The sequence below is a fragment of the Schistocerca serialis genome, chromosome 1 (genome assembly GCF_023864345.2).
Source record: "Schistocerca serialis cubense isolate TAMUIC-IGC-003099 chromosome 1, iqSchSeri2.2, whole genome shotgun sequence".
Taxonomy (NCBI): domain Eukaryota; kingdom Metazoa; phylum Arthropoda; class Insecta; order Orthoptera; family Acrididae; genus Schistocerca; species Schistocerca serialis.
Window position 1 is genome coordinate 945,545,801 of NC_064638.1, and position 25,502 is coordinate 945,571,302.

General features: G+C 40.1%; 1 protein-coding gene across 1 annotated transcript in view; it reads left to right on the top strand.

Moving 5' to 3' along the window:
* Nucleotides 1-25,502, top strand: part of LOC126412568 (eIF-2-alpha kinase activator GCN1) — a 255,275-nt gene that overhangs the window by 167,530 nt on the left and 62,243 nt on the right. Inside the window, exons 24-25 of the mRNA XM_050082216.1 lie at nt 4,391-4,570; nt 18,154-18,443. Of these exons, the coding sequence (XP_049938173.1) occupies nt 4,391-4,570; nt 18,154-18,443 (470 nt within the window). The remainder of the gene's footprint in view (nt 1-4,390; nt 4,571-18,153; nt 18,444-25,502) is intronic.

Genomic DNA, 25,502 nt, shown 5'->3' on the forward strand with positions numbered 1-25,502 from the left:
GCTGTCCCTCTGCAGCCACAGAGTTGACACCCCTACATCTCTTCCTCCTCGTGACTGCCCTCCAATGGAACATTCTCGGCCTTCGGTCCCACAAAGAGGATTTACGGCCGTTTCAAGCATTGCAACATCCCCTTGTACTCTACCTTCAGGAAACAAAATTGTGCCCTCAAGACCGCTTTGAGCTTTCACATTAACTAACAGTTGTTTTGACCTTCCCCCTAAGGTCGGCATCCCATCTCATGGGGGTGTTATGGTGTTCATACAGGATGACCTTCATAGTCAACTTATCTCTCTGACTACCCGTCTTAAAGCTGTTGCTGTTTACTTTTTCCTTCCCCACCTGACTTTCTCCCTCTGTATCATTCATGTACCTCCGTCCTTTGATGTCACCAGGGCAGACTTCCTTCACCTTATTGGGCAGCTACTTCCCCCATTTTTGCTGCTCGATGACTTTAATGCGCATCATCCCCTTTGGGATTCTCCCAAGACCTGTCAGAGAGGTGCCCTCTTGGCTGACCTTCTTAACAAACTCAACCAACCTCTTCTGCCTTAACCTTGGAGCACCCACTTTCCTTTCTGACTCCTCGCACACGTATTCCCATTTGGACCTATCCTGTTGCACCACCCAGCTTACCCATCGTCTTGAGTGGTCCGTTCTTTCTGACGCCTACTCGAACGATCATTTCCCGTGTGCTCTCTGTCCGCTGACTCCTACCCCATCCACATGCATGCCCAAATGGGGGCTTACTAAGGCTGACTGGCAGCTTTACTCCTCCGTAGTAACCTTCGCAGAGCAAGATTTCCTCAGTTGTGATGGATGACCAGGTGGACTATCTCACCAACATTATCCTTACTTCTGCAGAATGTTCCATCCCCTGCACTTCCTCTTTACCACATCGTGTCCCAGTCCCTTGGTGGACTGAGTCATGCCACAACACAATTCGAGCACGGAGATGTGATCTCCGCATTTTTAACCGCCACCCTACGCTGGAAAACTGCTTTCATTATAAATAGATGCGTGCAAAGTGTAGTAGAGTTCTTCGGGATAGCAAAAGAACTAGTTGAATTTCATTCGCTAGTTCTTTTAACAGTTCCACACCTTGCTCTGTCGTGTGGGCCAACCTCCGATGGCTCTCTGGAACCAAGATCCATTCCCCCATTTCCGGCCTGGCAGTAGGTGCCGATGTCATTGTGGATCCTGTTGCTATCTCCAACACCTTGGGCCACCATTTTGCGGAAGTTTCGAGCTCTTCCTACTATCACTGTGCCTTCATCCATCGGAAATGAGTGGAGGCAGCTCGAGCGATAACATTCTCTTCTCCGAATCATGAGTGCTACATTGCTGCCTCCACTATGAGGGAGCTAGATCATGCTCTCAGTTCACCCCAGTACTCCGCCCCAGGGCCAGACGCTATTCGCATTCAGATGTTGCAGCACCTCTCTCTAACAGGCAAGCACTTTCTGCTTAACACATACAACCGCATCTGGGCTGAGGGCATTTTTCCAGGACTCTGGCGTGAAGCCACCGTCATACCCATATGTAAGCCCAGTAAGGACAAAAACCTTTCTAGCTACTGCCCCATCTCTCATACCAGCTGTGTTTGCAAGGGGATGGAACATATGACTCAGGCCCATCTGATGTGGTGGCTCGAGTTGTGCCATTTACTCGCGAATGCACAGTGTGGATTTCGAGTGCGGCGTTCTGCAGTTGACCACCTCGTTACTTTGTCCACCCATGTCATGAATGGTTTTCTGCAGAAATCCCAGACTGTGTCCATGTTTTTCGATTTGGAGAGGGCCTACGACACCTGCTGGAGAACTGGTGTCCTCCGTACTCTTTACACTTGGGGCTTTCATGGGCGCCTGCCCTGTTTTCTTCAGGCATCTTTACAAGACCGAGATTTCAAAGGGCATGTGGGTTCTGAATTGTCGGACACCTTTATTCAGGAAAATGGTGTGCCTCAGGGTTCCGTCCTGAGCGTCATCCTGTTTGCTATCACCGTTAACCCTATAATGGCCTGTCTCCTGCTGGGCGTCTCCGGCCCCCTTTTTGTTGATGATTTTGCAGTCTATTGCAGTTCTCCACAGACCTATCTCACTGAGCGGCGTCTTCAGCACTGTCTTGATCGTCTTCACTCCTGGAGCATTACCAGTGGCTTTCGCCTTTCCACTGACAAAACCGTCTGTATGAATTTCTGGCAGTGCAAATGGTTTCTCCCACCATCTCTATATAATCCTGGGGCTCATGCTCAATAGGAAACTTTCTTGGTCCTCCCATGTCTCTTACCTGGCAGCCCACTGTACGAAGTCCCTCCATGTTCTACGTGTCCTCAATGGTACTTCTTAGGGTGCCGATCAAACCACCCTCCTCCATTTGTACTGGTCCCTTGTCCATTTGAAACTCGACTATGGGTGCTTTGTTTATGCATCTGCATGCTCATCCCTCTTATGCCATCTCAGCACTATCCACCATTGTGGCATCCGTTTGGCCACTGGCGCCTTTTCACCAGCCCGGTTGAGTGTCTGTATGCTGAAGCTGCTGAACTACCACTGTCCTACCACTGTAACTTTCTCCTCAGCAGGTACACATGCCGTTTGTCTGCCAAGTGTGGCCACCCCTCCTATGCCGCCTCCTTTGATGATTCCTTATATTGTCAGTACGGGGCTCGTCCCTCTTCTCTGTTTCCTCCTGGAGTCCGCTTTCACGACTTTCTATGGTGGCCTCACTTCTCACTACCTGCAACTTTCACAGTGGGTGTGTACCCTTCACCACCTTGGCTTCGTGAAGCGGCCCATGTTGACCTTGGCCTTCATTCGCTTCATAAGGGCTCTACTCCAGCTTCAGTCTATCGCCTTCAGTTTCATGACCTTTGCATGGAACTTTGTGATAGTACCTTTGTATACACTGATGGCTCTCGGACTGACCATGGGGTCGGGTGTGCCTTTTTCATTGGCACCCGTGTCATTCAATATTGGCTTCTGGCACACTCCTCAGTATTTACCGCCGAGCTTTTCACCTTGTATCAGGCCACGGAGTACTTCCGGCGACACAGCCTTCCCAATTGTGTCCTCTGCTCAGACTCACTCAGCGCACTCCAAAGTCTTTGTGTGCTGTACACTGCTCATCCCTTAGTGCAGTGGGTCCAGGAAAACTGTCACTTGCTCACTCTTGGTGGAGCCAATCATGTTTCTGTGGGTCCCTGGTCATGTCAGTCTGCTAGGATTTGAGGCTGCTGATGCTGCTGCCAAGGCTGCAGTCCTTGTATCTCAGCCCGCGAGTACCTCTATTCCCTCCAGTGATCTCTGCGTTGGCATCTGTCAGGAGGTGGTGTCCCTTTGGCATTGTCAATGGTCCTCCCTTCATGGGAATAAGCTTCAGCTTATTAAGCCTCTCCCGGCACCTTGGATGACCTCCTCTTGTCCCTTCCTCCGGGAGGAGATTATTTTAACTCGGCTTCGTATTGGACACTGCCTTTTCAGCCATTGTCATTTGCTCAGTGGCGCTGCCCCACCACTTTGTATGCATTGTGCCCAAATTTTAACTGTCTGCCACTTCCTGCTGGAATGCCCCTTTTTTTATCAATTTACGTTTCAGCTTAGGTTTGCCATCTGATTTATCAGCCGGTTTAGCAAATGATGCACGAGCTGTCTACCGCATTTCTCTGTGTTTTGTGTTTGTGTTCACGTGCACACACACACACACACACACACACACACACACACACACACACACACACACACATTGTGTGTTCCTGTTGCACTTAAAGGCACAATGCATTTTGCCCAAAGACTGAAAAAAGACAATAAACCCACTTTGTCATTAAGATACTTTTTGTTTCAGTAATGCAGTGTTGGAATATTCGTATGATTACTGTCAACAGTTACACCAGAAACTTAAAAAAGTAATGTTATTGGAAAATGATTTTGCTCTTTATTAAAGTGATTTCCTCATATATGCTTATGATAATAGCAAAGATACACTGTGGCATAACAGCTGTGTTTCACATGATAATTTCTGTCATTTGAGCCATTGGTGGTGTTATCTTATTTACAATGGATTTAAATTAAGGGAGAAAAACTAGTAGGTACTTTATTCATGGAAGAAATTGTTTGGGATTTTTTTAAAAATAATGTGGGCAAAGGTCAGCTGACTCTGCGTAGATAAATATTCTTAATTTTGGCTCTCAGAGTACTATCTCTGTGGAGGGAGGGGTGGAGGGGGGAGAGAGAGGAGGCGATGTACGTGTGCAAGTGCACTCAATAGTTGATGGAAAAAAAAAATTACGTGTTAAGTAAATTTGTTAGAAACAGGCTCTGTTGAACTCTGGGGTGCTATAGCCTCTTGTGCACCAAAACGACTTTACATGTTAAGTAAATTTGTTTGTTTCAGGCTCTGTTGAACTCTTGGGTGCTATGGCCTATTGTGCGCCAAAACAACTTTCATCTTGTCTGCCCAGCATTGTCCCAAAACTGATAGAAGTATTGAGTGATTCCCATGTAAAAGTGCAAAAAGCAGGAGCTCAGGCGCTGAAACTTATTGGTTCAGTCATCCGTAATCCAGAAATCCAGAGTAAGTTACAAACTTAAATTATTTTTCTATACTCACTTTTCAAGAAAGAATTAACTTTTAACTATAATCAATAAAATCACACATGAGAATCGTACACACTAAATGATTAGAGGACAGAACTGTGTAACTAATAAAATAGTTTGAAGTTTAATTGTCCGTGATAGTAATCTCTCACCACCTATGTTGAATGAGTAGTGGAACTTTCCTTCTCTGGATATTACCGTATTTACTCGAATCTAAGCCGCACTCGAATCTAAGCCACACCTGAAAAATGAGACTCGAAATCAAGGAAAAAAAAATTCCCCGAATCTAAGCTGCACCTGAAATTTGAGGCTCGAAATTCAAGGGGAGAGAAAAGTTTTAAGCCGCACCTCCAAATCGAAACAAAGTTGGTCCACTGTAATATGAGACACAATTTAGGTCGAATGAATGACGATACAGCTACAGTAGTTTGGTTCGAGTCGTAAGCTTAGCAGTTAAGCTTTACCAGGTAGCCATTGCTATGCATCAGGCGCTCCGTCCATATTTATACGGGTACCCTTCCTTTTTCACGTGCTTCGTCTGGTTTGAATTGATTGCTTATTTTTCTTTGATCTGATAAGTGCCGTTCTCTTTGTTATAGGTGTTTGAGTCACTCTAAGCTGAAAATGCATTACTGTACTGTGTCGTGCATTGTTTGTTGCATTCTGATAATGAGTGTTTACGACCTGTTGCCGCTCGCGGCATGGCTTGTTTTTATGCGCGCTACCGCTGCTTACAATAAAAAAAAGAGAGGAATCGTCTCATTAGCGAAACAATGGCAAGAGACTGCTATTTGTTGTTACTTGCACTGATGCTTTCTTTGATAATGATCAACAAGCACCAAATAATAGACTGCGTATGATAGAAGATGCTCTGAACGAGAGTTCAGCGAAAAATTTTCTCCGTTTGAAAATCTTTGCAGACGCCTCATTAGTATGTTACATTCTGCACAGAAATTAGTCATCTTAGATTTAAAAATCTAGTCAATTGCCGTGCTTCATTTCTGACTGTATCACTATTAGGCATAAGAATAATACAAATATAAACATGACATGATATGTATGTTCTTCCGCGTTTGCTGTTGTCTCACTCTAGTTTCGTAGTTTATTAGGCAGACAGGATTTAAATGAGATAGCAACACACATGAAAGAATACATGGTAAAATGTTTATATTCGTATTATTCTTATGGTGAAGAGAATACTGCATGTGATTCACAATTCATAAAAGTTCCTATTACCAACCATGTCTTCTCACAGGTAGGAAAAAATTCAGAATGTAGAGTTGGCCATATTGAGAAACACCCCAAACAGTCTTGCCAGTCGGATTTTCGTAGTACATTGAAATGCTGCTACTTTCGAAGATGAACAATACGGAATTTGTATTTACTTTGTTGGATAATGTATGAAAATGGAGTGGTCGAAACTCGGGGCGGAGAAAAAAAGCTCGTCTTCCACTTTTTTTTTTTTTTTAATTTATTTACTGACTCAGAGGTTTTGGTGCCAGTATTTATCTTTGTGCCTGCAAAGCATGCCTGTGTAGCGCTACATATATTCGACAGCAGAAGTTAGTTGTAGCGGCACCTACCAACATTTTTCAGAACTTCCGCTTACTTTGCACTCGATTCTAAGCCGCAGGCGGTTTTTTGGATTACAAAACCCGGAAAAAAAGTGCGGCTTAGATTCGAGTAAATATGGTAGTATTGCATGCCAAATAAAGCAGTCGTTATTGGTTGCTCCTTGTATTCAATATTATGATGATTCATTTCTTCATTTCATGGGATATAAAAAGTGTGTGTGTGTGTGTGTGTGTGTGTGTGTGTGTGTGTGTGTGTGTGTGTGGGTGGGTGGGTGGGTGTGCGTGTGCGTGTGCGTGTGCGGGCAGAAATCATGAAGAAATAGAATTACAGCAGCTATAAAATTTTTAATAATAATAATAATAATAATTCATCTCTCCACTGTGTAGGTGTGCTGTATAGAGCAACTAACAAACTTAAGTCTCTGTATACAGAGCCAATATGAAATTTAGACTTGAGAATATGTACTTTTGTCTTTTCTGATCTGTCAAAAGAAATAAAAATTTCACTGTATGTTCATCAATGACCGTGTATCTCAGTGGCAACAAAAGTCGCCAGTTTCTCCTAGTCCTCAAGATTCTCACTCTTCCCTTCAATTGATTTGGGGGAGAAAATGTAGTTGTAAGAGTTTTGGTTTTAAAACATAACACTGAAAAGTCTATGTACAACATTTCTTTCTTATCTGTTTTCTATGAATTATTGTAGTGACTCCTTCCATGACCAATTAACATTATCTGAACCTGATCAATTAAGTTAATTATATGTATTCATTCAGCATTCATACAACTGGCCTGCTTTCATTAATGTTCAATGTCAGAAAAACCTGATGTCACCACAATACTTTTTATTACAATTCTTCATTATGACAACATGCATGTAATGCTGGTGCTGTCTGTTGAGCTTTGTTGTTTCGTTGCAACTGGTGTATTCTTAGTTGCTTTAGATGTGTGCAAGTTGTAAGCAGCAATAATGTAATAAAGTGTTTCAGTATCCACTTAGTCTTTTTCCATGTTTCGAAACCCCAATGTTGCCATTATATGACATGCTGTGCAGGGCCTAAGCACTTCTAGAGATATGGGTCTCACAAACACAACCCAGAGAAATTTTCACTCACTTCATGATGTTTCCAGCTCACAGTTCGCTAGTATATCATTTCAGCACCTGCATTTGGCACTGAGTGCTAATGTGGAGAGAGTACATCTAAAAAAAAAAAAAAAACCTTGATCTAATTCAAACCCACTGAGCTATACTCCAAAAATGAGCACTAATACATCCAACTGCTCTTTTATAATATTTCACAGAACTAACTATTGGTTTTTAAAATAATGTACTGGGCAAATTGGAGCTCCACTGATATAAACTTCCAGACATTTTTCAGGATACCTTCTGAGTATTCTGGTATAAGGGACCCTTCACCTCAGCAGCTTATCACAGAGTAATAATATAATTATGATTTATTCTGTTTGTTACCACGATTGCTCTTGTTTTTGTGAAAATATCTTCACAGGAGTGAAAAAGCCTGTAATAAGCAATCACCAAAATGTACAACACAAAACACAGAGTAATGCAACAACACACTATTGTAAAAGTGCTGTGATGTGTTTGCCATCAGTTTGGGAACAGCTCAGTGTAGCATCATTGTGCAACTTGTCCATTGCATTCAGTGAACCCGTACATGAGGCGCGTATCGGCCAACTCTTCATCAGTAAACCTGTGCGTAGTACTGCTAACACAGAACTAAAACTGTCAGAAAACAAAGCCCTTGGTCGTACCATGCAGTACTGAATGCAGACTTAAGGATGAGTTAAAAAAGTGCGTTACTGTTGTTAGCAGCAGATACAGTGTGTTAATGGAAGCAAGACACACATTGCATACTGTCAACAATTGCAATGTTGTGCACTATTTTCAATATAACACAGATACAAAGCTAATTGGTGCAAGAAACTGAACTAAATGCAGTAACTCTATAATGAACAGCCAAAGACCATTGGTCCCTTATACCTAAGTACGCAGAAAGTATTCTTGAACTATTCCTGAAATTTTGTCGGTGAAGTTCTGGTTCATCCTGTACAATACAATAACCTTCACTATGAAAAGCACATTCTAAGGTACAGTAATAACGTGAGCATTAAGTAACGTATGGTCACTGTTACGAAAACATGCACTTTCTCTGTTAAGGGATTCATTTAATTACAAATGATACCTTCTTTGAATCATAGAACCATTTCTGAATGCGTGGTCAACCCGGATTAACAACAATGATCGAAACTATAGGGCAGACGTACTATGTTCCTATCACATACCTGCATACTGTTCAGTACTACTGTCATTTACTACATAAACAACTGCCTTCTGAAAACTGCAAAAAGAATGGCCACCAGTACGTAAGTGATCCTAGTGCATATTCATAAAGGTAAACAAAACAAAGAGGAATATTGACAGTGTGCTTACATTGTGTCTGGTATAAGACGATGTTCACATTGTATGCTAAGGCGGCATATCAGACCATTTGTTATGCACTGCAGTATGTATCCTCCCTTCGACCAGCAAAGCTGATGACATCCAGTATATTTAATATTTCGAATATGAGCCAGCAGTTCACACATGACGGCAGAGGGTGTACTTGCACTTTGAAACTAAGATAGTCGCATGTCACCTATTTATTTTTATCAAATATTGACTAATCTTAAGCCACTGTAGTCATTTTGTCAAGAATACCTGAGCAACTTTAAGAAAGTCTCTTTTCTTTTTTCTTTTTGGAAAAATATATACATTGAAAGAAAAAAACAGCATCAGCAAACCACATGGAACTATCTGAGGATTTTTTGCCCATATAGCAAGGTGAGGAATATTGGTTTGAGAGATAATCATTTGCTTGGTCGTGAATGACAGATTTGCAAGTGTCGCATCATGAAGAAAAAAAGAAGACTTGTTGTTGTTGTTGTTGTTGTCTTCAGTCCTGTGACTGGTTTGATGCAACTCTCCATGCTACCCTATCCTGTGCAAGTTTCTTCATCTCCCAGTACCTACTGCAACCCACATCCTTCTGAATCTGCTTAGTGTAGTCATCTCTTGGTCTCCCTCTACGATTTTTACCCTCCACGCTGCCCTCCAATGCTAAATTTGTGATCCCTTGATGCCTCAGAACATGTCGTACCAACCGGTCCCTTCTTATAGTCAAGTTGTGTCACAGACTCCTCTTCTCCCCAATTCTATTCAATACTTCCTCATTAGTTATGTGATCTACCCATCTAATCTTCAGCATTCTTCTGTAGCACCACATTTCGAAAGCTTCTATTCTCTTCCTGTCCAAACTATTTATCGTCCATGTTTCACTTCAATACATGGCTACACTCCATACAAATACTTTCAGAAACGACTTCCTGACACTTAAATCTATACTTGATGTTAACAAATTTCTCTCCTTCAGAAACGCTTTCCTTGCCATTGCCAGTCTACATTTTATATCTTCTCTACTTCGACCATCATCAGTTATTTTGCTTCCCAAATAGCAAAACTCCTTTACTACTTTAAGTGTCTCATTTCCTACCGTATTTACTCGAATTTAAGCCGCACTCGAATCTAAGCCGCACCTGAAAAATGAGACTCGAAATCGAGGAAAAAAATTTTTCCGAATCTAAGCCGCACCTGAAATCTGAGACTCGAAATTCAAGGGGAGAGAAAAGTTTTAGGCCGCACTTCCAAATCGAAACAAACTTGGTCCATTGTAATATGAGACACAATTTAGGTTGAATGAATGACGATACAGCTGTAGTAGTTTGGTTTGAGTCATAAGCTTAGCAGTTAAGCTTTACCAGATAGCCATTGCTATGTGTCAGGCGCTCCGTCCGTATTTATACGGGTACCCTTCCTTTTTCACGTGCTTCGTCTGGTTTGAATTGATAGCTTATTTTTCTTTGATCTGACAAGTGCAGTTCTCTTTGTTATAGGTGTTTACGTCACTCAAAGCTGAAAATGCATTACTGTACTGTGTCATGCATTGTTTGTCGCATTCTGAAAATGAGGGTTTACGGCCTGTCACCGCTCACGGCATGGCTTGCTTTTGTGCACGCTACCGTCGCTTACAATTAAAAAGAAACAAAGAGAGGAATCGTCTCATTAGCGAAACAATGGCATGAGACTGCTATTCGTTGCTACTTACACTGCTGCTTTCTTTGATAATGATCAACAAGAATCAAATAATAGACTGCGTATGATAGAACATGTTCTGAACGAGAATTTAGCGAAAATTTTTTCCGTTTGAAAATCTTTGCAGACGCCTCTTTAGTACATTACATTGTGCACAGAAATTAGAGTCATCTTAGATTTAAAAATCTAGTCAATTGCCGTGCTTCATTTCTGACTGTATCACTATTAGGCATAAGAATAATACGAATACAAACATGACATGGTATGTATATTCTTCCACGTCTGCTGTTGTCTCACTCTAGTTTCGTAGTTTATTAGGCGGACAGGATTTAAATGAGATAGCAGCAAACACGAAAGAATACATGGCAAAATGTTTATATTCATATTACTCTTATGGTGAAGAGAATACTGCATGTGATTCACAATTCATAAAAGTGCCTATTAGCAACCATTTCTTCTCACAGTTAGGAAAAATTTCAGAAAGCAGAGTTGGCCATATTGACAAATACCCAAACAGTCTTGCCAGTCGGATTTTCGTAGTACATTGAAATGCTGCTACGTTCGAAGAGGAACAATACGGAATTTGTATTTACTTCGTTGGATAATGTATGAAAATGCAGTGGTCGAAACTCGGGGCGGAGAAAAAAAAGCTCGTCTTCCACCTTTTTTTAATTTATTTACTGACGCAGAGGTTTTGGTGCCAGTATTTGTCTTTGTGCCTGCAAAGCATGCCTGCATAGCGCTACATATATTCGACAACAAAAGTTAGTTGTGGCGGCACCTACCAACGTTTTTCAGAACTTCCGCTTACTTTGCACTCGATTCTAAGCCGCAGGCGGTTTTTTGGACTAAAAAAACCGGAAAAAAAGTGCGGCTTAGATTCGAGTAAATACCGTAATCTAATTCCCTCAGCATCGCCCGACTTAATTCGACTACATTCCATTATCCTTGTTTTGCTTTTGTTGATGTTCATCTTATATCCTCCTTTCAAGACACTGTCCATTCCATTCAACTGCTCTTCCAAGTCCTTTGCTGTCTCTGACAGAATGACAATGTCATCGGCGAACCTCAAAGTTTTTATTTCTTCTCCATGGATTTTAACACCTACTCTGAATTTTTCTTTTGTTTCCTTTACTGCTTGCTCAATATACAGATTGAAAACATTGGGGAGAGGCTACAACCCTGTCTCACCCCCTTCCCAACCACTGCTTCCCTTTCAAGCCCCTCGACTGTTATAACTGCCATCTGGTTTCTGTACAAATTGTAAATAGATGAAGAAGGCTAGTGGGAATTAAAAACATCTGCAACTGGAAAAGGACAAATAAAGGCTAAATTGCAACTTTTTTAATCACATAGAGACATTGAGTCGCAGATGGGCGTAGTGAAGAGACCGCTGAGCATGCAAGCTTTCAGACAAGAAAGTCCTACTCTGGAAAATAAAAAGAAAAAGAAAAAGAAACACACACACACAGCCTCTGGCCACTTTGGCCCTACCACACTCAAGCGACTGTGGCTGGAGACAGTAGGTGTGTGTGTGTGTGTGTGTGTGTGTGTGTGTGTGTGTGAACTTAGTATTATTTGAAAGGATACATGAAGATGGCTCACAACCTGAGAACTCTTTACTTCCTGATGGGTCCTGAGTTCAATAAATTGTCAGCAGTGAATTAGTTGCCAGTTAGTAATTTTATGGTAATCTGTAACTTGCCCGATGGACTTCTTATCATGTTCATATATTTATGGCATCCACATAATCTGTTTCCTCTGTGCTTCAGAAGCTGACAAGATACTGCACTATAAAGCAATGCTATGAAGATACAAACCTTATTCTGCAAGACTGCACAGTGTGGATGGTTAAGATCAATGTGGTAGCTGCAGTGACAGTGTCGGAAGCTGTACGACAACCAAGAGTCCAACACTAGGTCTACATCAGTTATAGTAACTTGTTTTGCCTTACAAGCATTCCAAGAATTCATTAAATGTTTATGTAGTTCAAGAGATGAATCATAAACACAAATAAAAATGAAAAAAATGAGACTCCAGAAATAATGACAGGTTAAACAATTAAAGGCATTTGATGTTTGAAGGAAGTTAAAGTACTGGCAGACAGGGCTGCTTAGAACCAGCACTGCGTCTGGGGCAGGAGATGTGATTGAGCCCCATCTCCAAATATGGCAATCCAGTTTCATTGTTATTTTAAAGGAGGTTTGATTTAAATATAACATAATGCTGGTAATATTGCAAATACACATAAAATACTCTGTGGGATGAAATATAGTATAAACATGACTTCTTGTTAAACAGTAAATATACAACTACAAGTGCAATTTATCCTGTGGTACCATATGTTGCACAAATATTGCAGATGAAATTAGAGGAAACTAACAGTTGTTTATGGTGGAATAGGCTGGATCAGAGCACACATGAGGATATCCATGTGTAACGTTGAGCCAATATTAAGAGCTATAAGTTGGGTTGCATATTGGATGCACTGCTGTTCTTTATTATGGAGGCTATAAACATTCAAGGAAATTATACATACTGTGACATGTCATTACATTGTATTTAGAAAGCAGACTCGCTGTGACGGTTCGCCTCCTTTACTTCTTCCTTGATTGTCTTCGGTGTTGATGTATTGCATTGCTATGCTGGCTGAAAAGTGGAGTTTGTATATCTGACGCTGACTACTATAAATAATGTAGCCAACAGGTGCACAGTTGTGTTTCACAGTACTTTAGTTTCACTGTTCACAACCGCCCAGTAATACATAGTTATATGGCCAGTGCACTATTGTTTAACTTTCAATAAGCCTCATTAATATTTTGCAGACAGATCTCCACATACTGCTACAATAGTTTACAATTTAACATCTACAAGCAGTAAAAACCTAACCACAAAGCTCACAGTACTTGAAGAATAGAAAGGTACGAATGGAGCAGACACTGTCATTGTTTTAACACCTGCCCTAATTGTGTTACACTTATTCACTGATGCCTTGTTGTTGATTTAAGCAATACAGGTTCCTCGTCTGAAACTTGGCCATGTACTGACTGTTTCGGGACCAAAAATTGGGCCCTTATTTATCCTCACAGTAATAGATACTGAAACTACACATTGTTCGAAGTAAAATTTACGGAAATTTCAATTAAAACTGAACTCATTAAATTAACTGAATACATCAAAAAATTGGTTCTTTTTAATAGTTTCTTCTACTACAAGGTTTAAGCCAAATTATTTATTTAAATTATGAAATCAGCATATATAGTTATGCAATCAATACTTTCACAAAACTGTTAATTACTTTGGAATTAATGAAGGGCTGGCTTTGCTAACATGTTTTCAAATAGAGCCAAATAGATCCCTTAAGAGTACTGTTAGTTGTTCCTCCAAATGTTTATAATTACTACAGAATTTATATTTGTTTATAAGTCAACAATAGAATTTAAGTTATGATACAATCACTGATTTCAGCCTATAACAAAAGACACTAACTAAGAATAGTCAAAATAGATTAGAAAATCAATTATGTACATAAAACTAAGCACAATATTAGATCTGGTGTTATATTCTTTAAAACTGAGGGCCAACCTTTCACTATTATGAAAATGCAGATTGTACTCGCTTATGTTAATGGTAATTAGGCAGAAGTGAAAAAATGAATTTTTAAGGAGGCAGATGGCTAAACAAGACTGGAAGTAAAAATATCCAAGCTTACTTCGTCACAACCTCCATTGAAACTGTGCGAAGTATTCCGATGCTGAGCAGAAAGTTTATGTACAGGTTTATCAGAATAACTGTTCCTAATTTTCTAATGTCATAGATGACATTAACATAAAAATTTCTTTTCAGTAATACAGTATCTGCAAATGCGTCTTTTTCTATACAAAAAACAGTACTCATCATTTTTGTTTAAGCTGTTATTTTTACCATGGAAACAACAAACTACCAATGTTAGTTTTTTTATTATAAGTCACAGAGTATCTTCAGTTACATTTGTTTACTTTGATTTGGGTGTTAAAGTACATAACATTGTTTGTTTTCATGAAAGGTAGGCTTCTTAATTACAGAAATGACACTGAAAGTTGAATTTTCTGCATTCAGATTTCTGATTTCCACTCACATTTTCAATCAGAATTAGAATATGTTGTGGTAGCTACAAATTAAAATAATATTTATAAATATATTTGCAGTTTTCATTATAATGAAATATTATTATTTCTTGGAGAGAAAACTGTTTGTAGCACACTTGTGTGAAGTTCCAGTGGTAAGATCATACTCTAAATTTCATACTTATTTTTCAGTGACTTCCATCCAACACATTTATTATAAAATACAGTTTCTTTCTTCCCTGTATTAGCTCAAAACAGCACATTTCTGGACATTGCATTATTAAGAGAAATATTTAATTTTGTGCCGGAAAACTGACAGATTATTATCATCCATCTTATAGAATGTTCTATTAAAATCAAAATCATTTGGAATGTAGTAGAACAAAGGATATATATAAACCTTGTCTTCTGTTTCACACTGCAGCTTTGAAAGAACAAACATGACAATCGGATGAACCAAGAACGAGTGTCCAAAGATAAAACAATGGAAAATTCTGGGTAGAATAAAGAATATTATGAAAAGGATAGTTGGTGCTCACTATATAGTTGAGATGGAGTGTCGCAGGTAGACACAACAAAAGGATTGTCAGACAAAACTTTCAGCCAAACAGGCCTTCATCAGCGCGCGCACACACACACACACACACACACACACACACACACACACACACGGCCATAGTCTCTGGCTGGCAAGGCAGAGACTGTGATCATGCGCGCACACATGGATTTGTGTGTGTGTGTGTGTGTGTGTGTGTGTGTGTTCAGACGAAGGCCTGTTTGGCCTAAAGCTTTGTCTGATATTCTTTCTGTTGTGTCTATATGCAACTCAGCATCTCAACTGTATGGTGAGTCACAGCTCTCCTTTTCATAATATTGCGATAGGCACAATAAAAAGATTCACACAGTCATTGTTTTCGGCCATTAAGGCCTTTGTCAGCAGTACACACACACACACACACACACACACACACACACACACACACACACACACACTCACGCAAGCACGACTAGCACACACGTCTGAGACTACAGACGCGCTTGCGTGAGTATGTGTGTCTACTGCTGACAAAGGTCTTGATGGCCGAAAGCTATGATTGTTAGCAACTTTCCTTCTCTCGTATTGTTACATTCCATCCTGGATTTTCCATTGTTTGACTTTTCATAACATTGGTGTACAAAGGTTACATATACGAGTTCTGTTCAAAAAATTCCGGAACATTCGTAATTTTGCGCCAATGGTGTTTTGGAGGGAAATGCGGTTGTCATACCTGCACATACCTGTGGGTAATGTGTAACTGTCGGAAGTTTCATTGTTGCTTGTTGTTAGTTATTGTTCAGTGCTGTATTGAGCAGAATGTTGTCACACAGTTTGCAAATTTCGATATGGCAGAGCAACACATCTGCATTAAATTTTGTGTGAAACTCAAAAAAAAACTTCAGACACACATCAGATGATGCAGGAAACCTGTGATGATGAGGCTCAAGCTGTGCTCGGTGTAACAAATGGTTCATGCTGTTTAAAAATGGTTGGACAGAAGTTAAAGATGACTTTTGTACAGGACTGTCTTCAATGTATACAGACGATGCTCATGTCGAGAACGTCAATGGAATTGTGCGTGCCAGTCGAAGCCTGAATGTTTGAGATAATGCAGAAGAATGTAATGTTTCAGTTGGATCAGATCATGAAGTTCTGACTCAGCATCTTGGAATGCATTCGGTAGCTGCCAAGTTTGCCCCACAGCTCATGAGTCAAGACCAGAAAGACCCCCAACTTGCAGTCTCTGAAGAACTTTTGGATCACACAGATGAGAATGAGATGTTCCTTAAGAGAATCATAACTGGTGATGAGATGTAGGTCTGCATTTATGATTTTGAAACCAAGGATCAGTCTTCACAATGAATTTGGAAAGGTTCTCCAAGACCAAAAACAACTCATCAGGTCAGGACAAATGTCAAAGCCATGCTGTCAGTTTTCTTTGACTTTGAAGGATTAGTTCATCATGAATTCATGCCACAGGGACAAACTTAATCGATGGTACTATCCAGACGTATTGGAATGCCTGCGAGAACATGTAAGAAGGAAACAGCCTGAAATGTGGTGATCCAATTCGTGGCACTCGCATAATGAAAATGCCCCTGCACTTTCACCCCTGTTGGGTCGTGACTAATGCACAAAAAACGAAATCACTGTGCTGCCCCATCCTCCGTATTCTCCAGACCTGGCCGCTGTGGACTTTTAATTTCTGAAAGGGCGAAGATGGACAATGATAGACTAGATAAAAGAAAATTTGCAGATGCTGCTTTGTGCAATCCAGCAAGAGGCGTACCAAGACTTCTTCCAGAAGTGGAAACATTGTTGGGACCGGTGTATCAATTGTGAAGGAGCGTATTTTGTAGACCTTGCACAATAAGTAAAAGGCAATCATTGAAAAATTTTGTGGACAAAGTTCCAGAATTTTTTGAAAAGACTTTCACTTTGCTTTACACCCACAAGTTGCTCCCCTTTGTCAGGTTGGAGCTCACTGGTATCAAATTCCAATCCCAATTTTCTTGCTGCCTCTCCCTCTCAGCTGTCGGCCTCCCTCCCATCCATTTGGTTTCTCTTATTCACACCAGTAAACACAAATCTCATTCAAGTTGGGCTGCAATGTGTGGTAAATATAAGAGATTGTAGTACAACATGTAATTTAAAAAGAATCATATTATTTAACTAAATTTTTCTTCAGAATTTTTTGAGAATTATTGCTCCGTGGTAAGACATTTAGAGAGAGACTATGGAGGACTGGGTTCATTCTCTGTCCAGCCATCCAGATGTATGGTTTCTATAATATCACTAAATTACTTACGGCAACTGTCTTTAAGGCATCACTATTGCCTTCAACGTCTTTCTGCAATCTGACCTTGTGCTCCATATCTAATGACCTCCTTGTTATAATAGAGATGTTTTTTCTTGACTCTAGAAATGGATGTGGTTTAGTCTGATAGTTGTTAAAATGTTTTTACAGTCCAAAATTGAGAAAGTAACAATCTCCCTGCCCAATTTTGGAGATGGCTTGAACTCACCCAGCTGTGCAGAATCACTTCTCCTGGATCACCGCCTGCTGTAAAAACAGCCTAACTTGTAAGATTAAAAACTGTATTTATTAACAAAATGTTTAATTATTTACCTCCAGTTATGAACTCTTGTCTCATTTATGTCCTCCACAGCCCATACAAAACATAGGACTTCACCCCTAAATTGACACTTGCTTTGATTAAATTTCATGTGTATTGTTTCCTTTCAACGTGTGAATTAAATTGTTATTAACTATAGTAATGGATTCGGAGACTTCAGATTCAGTTATTTAATGTGAGTTATTAGTGGTAATATGTACAACACAAATTCATCATAGCTGCTGGTGCTCTGAAATGTATGGGTATCACATCCTTTTATGCAATGTCAGTGAAACATGTCTATAACATCTCTGTTTTGTTGTGTTTGAACTTTTTTACTGCTCTGTATAACAATAATACTATATCTTGAAGTCTTGTTGTTAGATTATTGCTTTATTTTGTTTAATCTTGTACTTTTTAAGGACAACACTGTCTTCCAAAGATTGTAAGTCAGTTTCCACTTATACATCACATAATTGCCAGATGAACATACCTTAATCTTTTGTTGCTTTTTTCGTTTCCTGTGCTAAGTTATATATTTAGTCTTTTGTATTTACATGATGGTTTCTTTCTTTTTAAGCAATTGTCCCAGTTTTACTGGAGGCTCTACAGGATCCATCAAATAAGACCGCCACATGCTTACAGACTCTTCTTGACACGCAGTTTGTTCACTTTATTGATGCTCCGTCGTTGGCACTCATTATGCCAGTTGTGCAAAGAGCATTTATGGACAGATCTACGGAGACACGTAAAATGGCTGCTCAGATAATAGGAAATATGTATTCCTTGACAGATCAGAAAGATTTAACACCATATCTCCCAACTATCATCCCAGGACTGAAAACATCATTATTGGATCCGGTACCAGAGGTGCGTAAATTTGTATATACACTTTGTATGTGTTACTGTGATTATACATAAATAAATTTTCATTGCTCTTTTTTAATGGTACATACATCACAGAGAAATATGAGGATTGGATAAAAAGTAGAAGCACCAATGCTGTAAAATGAAGGACGTGCATGAAATGACATGTATACTGTCTGTATCTGATTGTACGAGGTCAGTTGAAGTAGTAGAGTTAGTGGTGATGGTTGTGTGGGAGGCACTTTCAGTGTCTATTGTCTGGAATTGCAAGAGGCCAGTTCAAGTGCCCAAACAGTTTTAGGAAAACTGAGCAATGTGCGTAGATCAAGATTGAAGTGGCACATGGTCAATTTGCACAACAATGGTTTCAGTGACTGCATGAGGCTTTTGGCTTTTGGTGATGCAGGATTGCCATATTGTATGGTGGCAGAATGGGTGAGAGTGTTTCAGGACGGCAGGAATGTAATTTAACATTGGCCTCGTTCTGTACGCCCCCCCCCCCCCTCCCCCTCCCCCCCACACACACACACACAAACGTCATGACAGTTGAGCTCATTGAATCCCTGCTGCACCTGAGTTAACCACAGAGATAGTCATGTGCCACAAAGTGCTCCATATTTTGCACAATGTTCATGGGTTCCACAAAAGTGCAGTGCATTTGGTACCACATGCAATGACCAAGGTACAACAGTGACGTCGTTACACACTTAAACTCAGATTGTTGTTGTTCGGAGTGACTATAACATTCAAATCATATTTACAGTCAATAGTCTCACAAAATCTCTCTTATTTTTATGTAATTAAAGCTTAAAAATCATTAAATATCAAGTTTTAGTCACATGATCGAAAACACTCTGTTATTGGCTGAAGCTCTGGTGATGTCACAGACTAGGAGTAAGACGAAGCTACACGTATGTTGCAGGAATGTTAGCCAAAGTTATTAGGTTTTTCCATACTTTTTCTTCAAATAGTTTAGCTATTTAGTGATGGAAAACACATTTACAGCAAGGAAATTTGTGAACACTGATAGTGGAAACCTTGTGAAAATGGGAAGTTTTATGCTCGACTCATTTAGGGTGGCGATATGTGCAAGGACATATATTCTTTTTCCTGCTCTCTGCTACATCATTAGTCTTGCTCAAAACTAACTAAGTAATTGTGGAACTTTTGCAAATGGGTCCATATGTGATATCTAGATTGATGACTATCAGTCATGAAATAAGACACAAAGCATAATAAAGTTATCCTTAAATCTTAATTTTGATTTCCACTACAAGATACTCACAAGATACAGCACCAAAAGCGCTCACACTGTGGCGCAATGGGTAGCACTTGTAATTACGGATAAGGGTAACACTGGTTCAAATTGTGCAAGGGTCATAAATTTTTGAAAGTTTTACACGAAATATGAAAACAGCATTAGCCAGAACGCATTGTAGCAGTTGTTTCAGTGGTATGTTGTATTGTATACAGCTCCACATCAATTGTAGTGTGAGAAGTGGGCAGCTGAAGATAAATGCACCTACTTTGCTTACAAACAACTACCGTTTTTGGAATGCATTGCTAGTAATGAAGATATCACCAGATATAAAGCACTGCTCTTCCAACTGAGCTACCAATGATGTGCAATGAAGTGGATGCAGCAATAATTTTTAGGAAGAGTTTAATTTCGTTGTCTGATGCTGTCCTTCTTTGTAACAGTGGGAAAGCGTATCTCAGACATAAATTAATGGTAAACTTCAGAAGGCAAGACATTGTTAATTAAGTAAGGGAACTTGGCCATTGACGTGGTGGCATTTTACCTGTACAACGCGACCAATTTTTTGCACCTTCTCATTCTCTGAAACACTCAAAAACAATTTTTCAAGCGTTTTTATGGATGTATTTGTACAGTGTGGTACTACACACCATTTGTAATCAATTTTCTGAAACAAGACATCACCGTGAATTAACTTTGACAGTAGGTTCAGCGAGCTTGGCCAGTGTCATCACAGGCATCACATGACTCAAATGGAATGTTTTAGCAGGCATTCAAATTATTTGAATTTCATTTCCTTTTATGTAAAAGAATACTGAAATTCAAGAAGGAAAAAAGCATGTTATAAGTATAAAGTTACATGGTTAACCATTTAAGACTATTTCCATAAAACAATCAAATACACTATTGCTCAACTGCTACCACAGAGAGAGTGATGACTTTCTTGGAAGGATCATCACTAAGGATGAAACCTGGGATCGCTCATATAAATAACAATTAAAGCAACAATCCAGTGAATGGAAATGCCCTGTTTCTCCTCACCCACAGAAGCAGCCGTGAAACAGCTGGTACAAAAGTAATTGTTATTGTGGCTTATGATATTCTTGGGTTAATCCTGCATCATGTTGTACTGCTGGGACAGGTGTTCATTGCAGCCTACCAATGCAATTTCTTGTGACACCACCTTCGTCCTGCACTGAGAAAGTAAGCAATGGCACCTTCCGGTGCTGCATCCCAAGTTCCTTCTTGACAACGCTACTTCTTGGCAACGCTAGATACCATATGGCAGATCTTCGCCCTGTGTGGGAGCTCCTGTGTAGGTGAGGGTGGGAGACACTGTAATATCCACCGTATTCACCCAATGAGTTCATGTGATTATGACCTGTGTGACCTGTTTTCCAAAATGAAGGAACCACTTTGTCACTCATACTATGACTTAAGAGAAGATATCTTCGCCGTAGGGTGGTCCTTGCAAGACATAGACAGAGCTGGAAGTGCTGAATGGTGTACGATGCCTTCCAGCTGTGTGGAGGAAGGTAATTGAGATGTGGGGCTATTAAATTGAGGACATGTAATATGGTGAATGTCTGTCAATAAAGCCTGATGTGAATTAAAACAGTGCTGCCACTACTTTCTATCCAGCCCATGTATGTTAGAGCAAACACCATGTGATCAGGAGGAAATCATCCAGGGAAGTACTAATGTTCCAAACATATGACAGAACCTAGATATTCTGTATATACTGTAATTCATATATTCAGTCGTGTTTCTTAACTCTTCATCTTTAATTTCTATGGAGAGTAAAAGTTTTTTCACTGTGGAAACTCCACTGTAACTGTGAATTACCAAATTAATGTTATTACATCTGTACTGTAATATCAAACTAACAAGCATAAGCTTGAGGCTAGCTTTATGTTATAATGTGTATGTGGTAGTACATGAACATTACCGGAAGATTAGAACTCTAAATACAACAAGCCCCATTATAAGGAAGACTACAGGGATCAATTTGGGTCAAGTGGGTAGTATGAGGAAGAAGGAAAGCATTATTGAGGAGAAAGAGAGTGAGGGATCAGAGCTAATATATTTCAACGTAATGTACCACCTTCAGTTCATAGATGATATAAGGGATAGAATGAGAAGTACAAGTGGATTGAAAAAGGATGAGAAAATGCAAAGCGGAGAGAATAGTGGAATTCAGGAATGGAAAGAAAGGGGGGAGAGAGAGAGAGAGAGAGAGAGAGAGAGAGAGAGAGAGAGAGAGAGAGAGGGGGGGGGGGGGGGGGGGAGGGACAGAAAATAGAGACAAAGCAAAATAAGTGACTGAATAATTATGCTACTAGCCACCAGAAAGTAAAGGGATGGTGGGGAGGTGTTAAGTCAAAGGAGATGGTTGGATGAGAGAAAATAAGTTCTATTCTGCATAGAGTGGGACAAGTTGGGCTTGGTATGATGATTCTAGTCTGTCTTTTATAGCAGCAACTCGGGTTTCTTGGATCATGTTGTGGATATTCTTAGCAGTTGCATACTGGATGTCACACCAACATGGGCAATTTATATCCATTCATGTAATTGTCTATTACGGCAGTGGTCATTCCTATATACAGAGTGGATGTAAAAACACTAACAATGCTGACTTCGTGGAATGGCAAACTGGAAATTTTTGAAGAGAGAAACGCATAGTTGTGTGGGGCCTTGTAAGTATGAGTTCGGATCTTCAAAGCTTCTTTGAATTTTGTTTGCAGTCTTAATTAGTTATGGAACTCATTAGCAGTATAAGATGAACACCTGGACTACACTTGCAGAATACTTTGTGTGTTCATTAGGACAGTAAACTCAATCAGTTTTACAGAATGGAACCTATGTCCAGAAATTCATAGTAAGGATGCTGTGAAGCATCCAAGTTAGAGAACATTTCAGCACTTAACATATTGTCAGGAAACCCAATTAGAATGTATACTTTACAAAGCAGTTCAAAATCTTGGCCTCAAACTTGATTGCAGAGTGGACTTTGGCAGTTTATAGACCAAATTTGGGAATTATAGCTGGAGTATGCGATACTATAAAATACCGTACCACAAGTTGTACTTGTGTGTAGTTCTCTACTAGTTTGCCTGGAATTTATGCAGATGGCAGGGATGTTCATATATCACTCCCCATATGGTAGCATGAGATGTGCTCAACACAAGCACCAATTGGTGAGTCTTGTTGGACAGTTCCTGTTCAAAGAAACATTTGAATCAAGTGTGAACCAGTGATATATGAGGGCTATTCAGAAAGTAGGGAACGTAACACATTGAGGCACTTATCATAGCGGTGAACAACCTTTGAAAGACCTTCATCGTAAAATTCTGCCGCCTGAGGCTTCAGCCAGTGACTCTCATCGGCCTGGAGTTCCACGTTGTCATCAAAGCCTCGTGTTGTAAGCCAATTCTTCATCTTGGGAAACAAGTGGAAGTCGCTTGGTACAAGATCGTGGCTGTAGGGCAGATGAGGAAAAATTTCCCATTTGAATGAATTATGAAGTTCTTTTGTGCAGTTTGCCATATGAGGTCAGGCGTTGTCACGCAAAAACAAAATTTTGGACGTCAGCTTTGTATTGAACTGCTCTTCTAAGGCTGTGCAAAGTTTGACAGTACTGGGCAGAATTTACGGTTGCTGCACGTTCGAGGAAATCAATAAGAAACTCACCTTGCCTACCCAAAACACTGTTGCCACCAACTTCCTTGTTGACATGGTTTGCAAACATTTTCTTGGTTTTTGGGAGTACCTTGGGTGCCCCCACTCCATGGACAGTAATTTTGTCTCACAATTGACATGCTTCACCCAAGTCTTGTCACTGGTTATGATTCGATCCCATAATGAATCGCCATGTTTGTGGCAGGTCTCCAGAAATGTCAATGTTGCCCCCATTTGCTGTTCTTTGTGGTGATCTGTAAGCATTTTGGGACCCATAGTGCACAAAATTTGTGGTAGGCTACCTTTTGAGTGACAATTTCAAACAACAAAGTCCGTGAAACTTATGGAAAAGAAAGAGCAAGGTCCGTTGTTGTGAAGCGACGGTTTTCACTAATTGTTTCATCAACTTTAGTGACAAGATCGACAGTCACAATGCTTGGGCGTCCACTCTTCTCTTCATCATGAACATTGGTTCAGCCATTTTTAAACTGAATGCACCATTCCAGATGGAACATTCACTCATAACATTGTTTCCATACACTTCACACAGTTTACGATAAATTTCTATAGATATTTAGGTTTTTTGCCAACAAAAATCATATCATAGACCGCACCTGACAATTGGCGGGATTTTCAATTACAGCGCACATTTCAAATTCGAATATCAAAAGAACCAGATGCGCAGAGACATTCCTGCTATCACGGATGAATGCCGACTGAGCTGCCGAGCACGCACATACCAAAAATATACGCGGTCAGTGCGCGCCTAGCAGCGTCAGACGGAAAGTTCCCTACTTTCTGAATAGCCCTCGTATGTTTTTGTCATCTAATAGCAAATATAACTACAGAATAATTCATGCAGTATTCAAAAAAGGTGGAATTTTCCACTTTTGCTGTATTACTTTTTATTTGTGCAGAACTAGTTTCAGCCTTCTAGGCCATTCTCAAGTGATTTTGTGGTTCCGTAGAAAATTGAGTATGGTATCTCCATGAATAGAAATGCTCCGCGACACGACAGTCATGACCTCAGTGCCTGTTACGCCACATGTGCCATATCGATTTTTCTCTCAGGCACCAGTTTCCCAGAAGGCCGCAGATGATAACTGCCGTTACAACTTGTTCTCGGTTCTCGCCATCCACCTGCTCATCATTTACATTGATTATTTTGTTTAATATTCTCAGCATCAGCAAGTATTCCTTTCTTCATTCCCTTTTAGTTTCCTATACCTGTTGTTTTCCGACCTGTCTATTTTGCTTTCCTGTAACCTCTACCGCATATAATGCACTTAGCTTTCCACTTGTACTAACTCTTGCACGATGTTTTGCCAGTAATCTTGGTCTTGCTTATTACCCTATCTTCCACCTTTAAGTTCTGAGGTTTTCAAATCTCATCCAGTGCAGTACCCAACAATCAGCCTTACCTTATCCTGTCTGGCAAGCCACCCCTGTCCTGGGGTTCTGGGCACCTTTTCCAAACATTTCCCATTTCCTAAACCTAACCAGTCCTTTCCTTTCATCCCTCTTCATTCCCCTTCAGCCCTCCTACCAGAAGGAGGTGCCACTGGCTCCAAAAGCTTACACACTTCTTTAACCTTTATATTTGTTTTTTCTTGCTGCTACGTGGTGAGTAGAGTATTATTATTATTTCTTTTTTTTCTCAGACGTTATGTCTGGTCAAAAATGGGAAGTGATGCGGACCTTGATCAAGTGTCTCTTCCTTTTAACTGTACGGTATATGTTATATTGCATTTAGGGTAATTGAACATGTATCAATAATTACGGATTTCTGTAGTTGTATATATAAGTTCGGATGTAGCTGTATTGCATTGATGTACTGGTGGGTATTGTGTGGTATGACTCCTGTAGTTGATAGTGTAATTGGTATAATGTCAACTTTATCCTGATGCCACATGTCCGTATAATGTCAACTTTATCCTGATGCCACATGTCCTTGACTTCCTCAGCCAGTTGGATGTATTTTTCAATTTTTTCTCCTGTTTTCTTTTGTATATTTGTTGTATTGGGTATGGATATTTCGATTAGTTGTGTTAATTTTTTCTTTTTATTGGTGAGTATGATGTCAGGTTTGTTATGTGGTGTTGTTTTATCTGTTATAATGGTTCTGT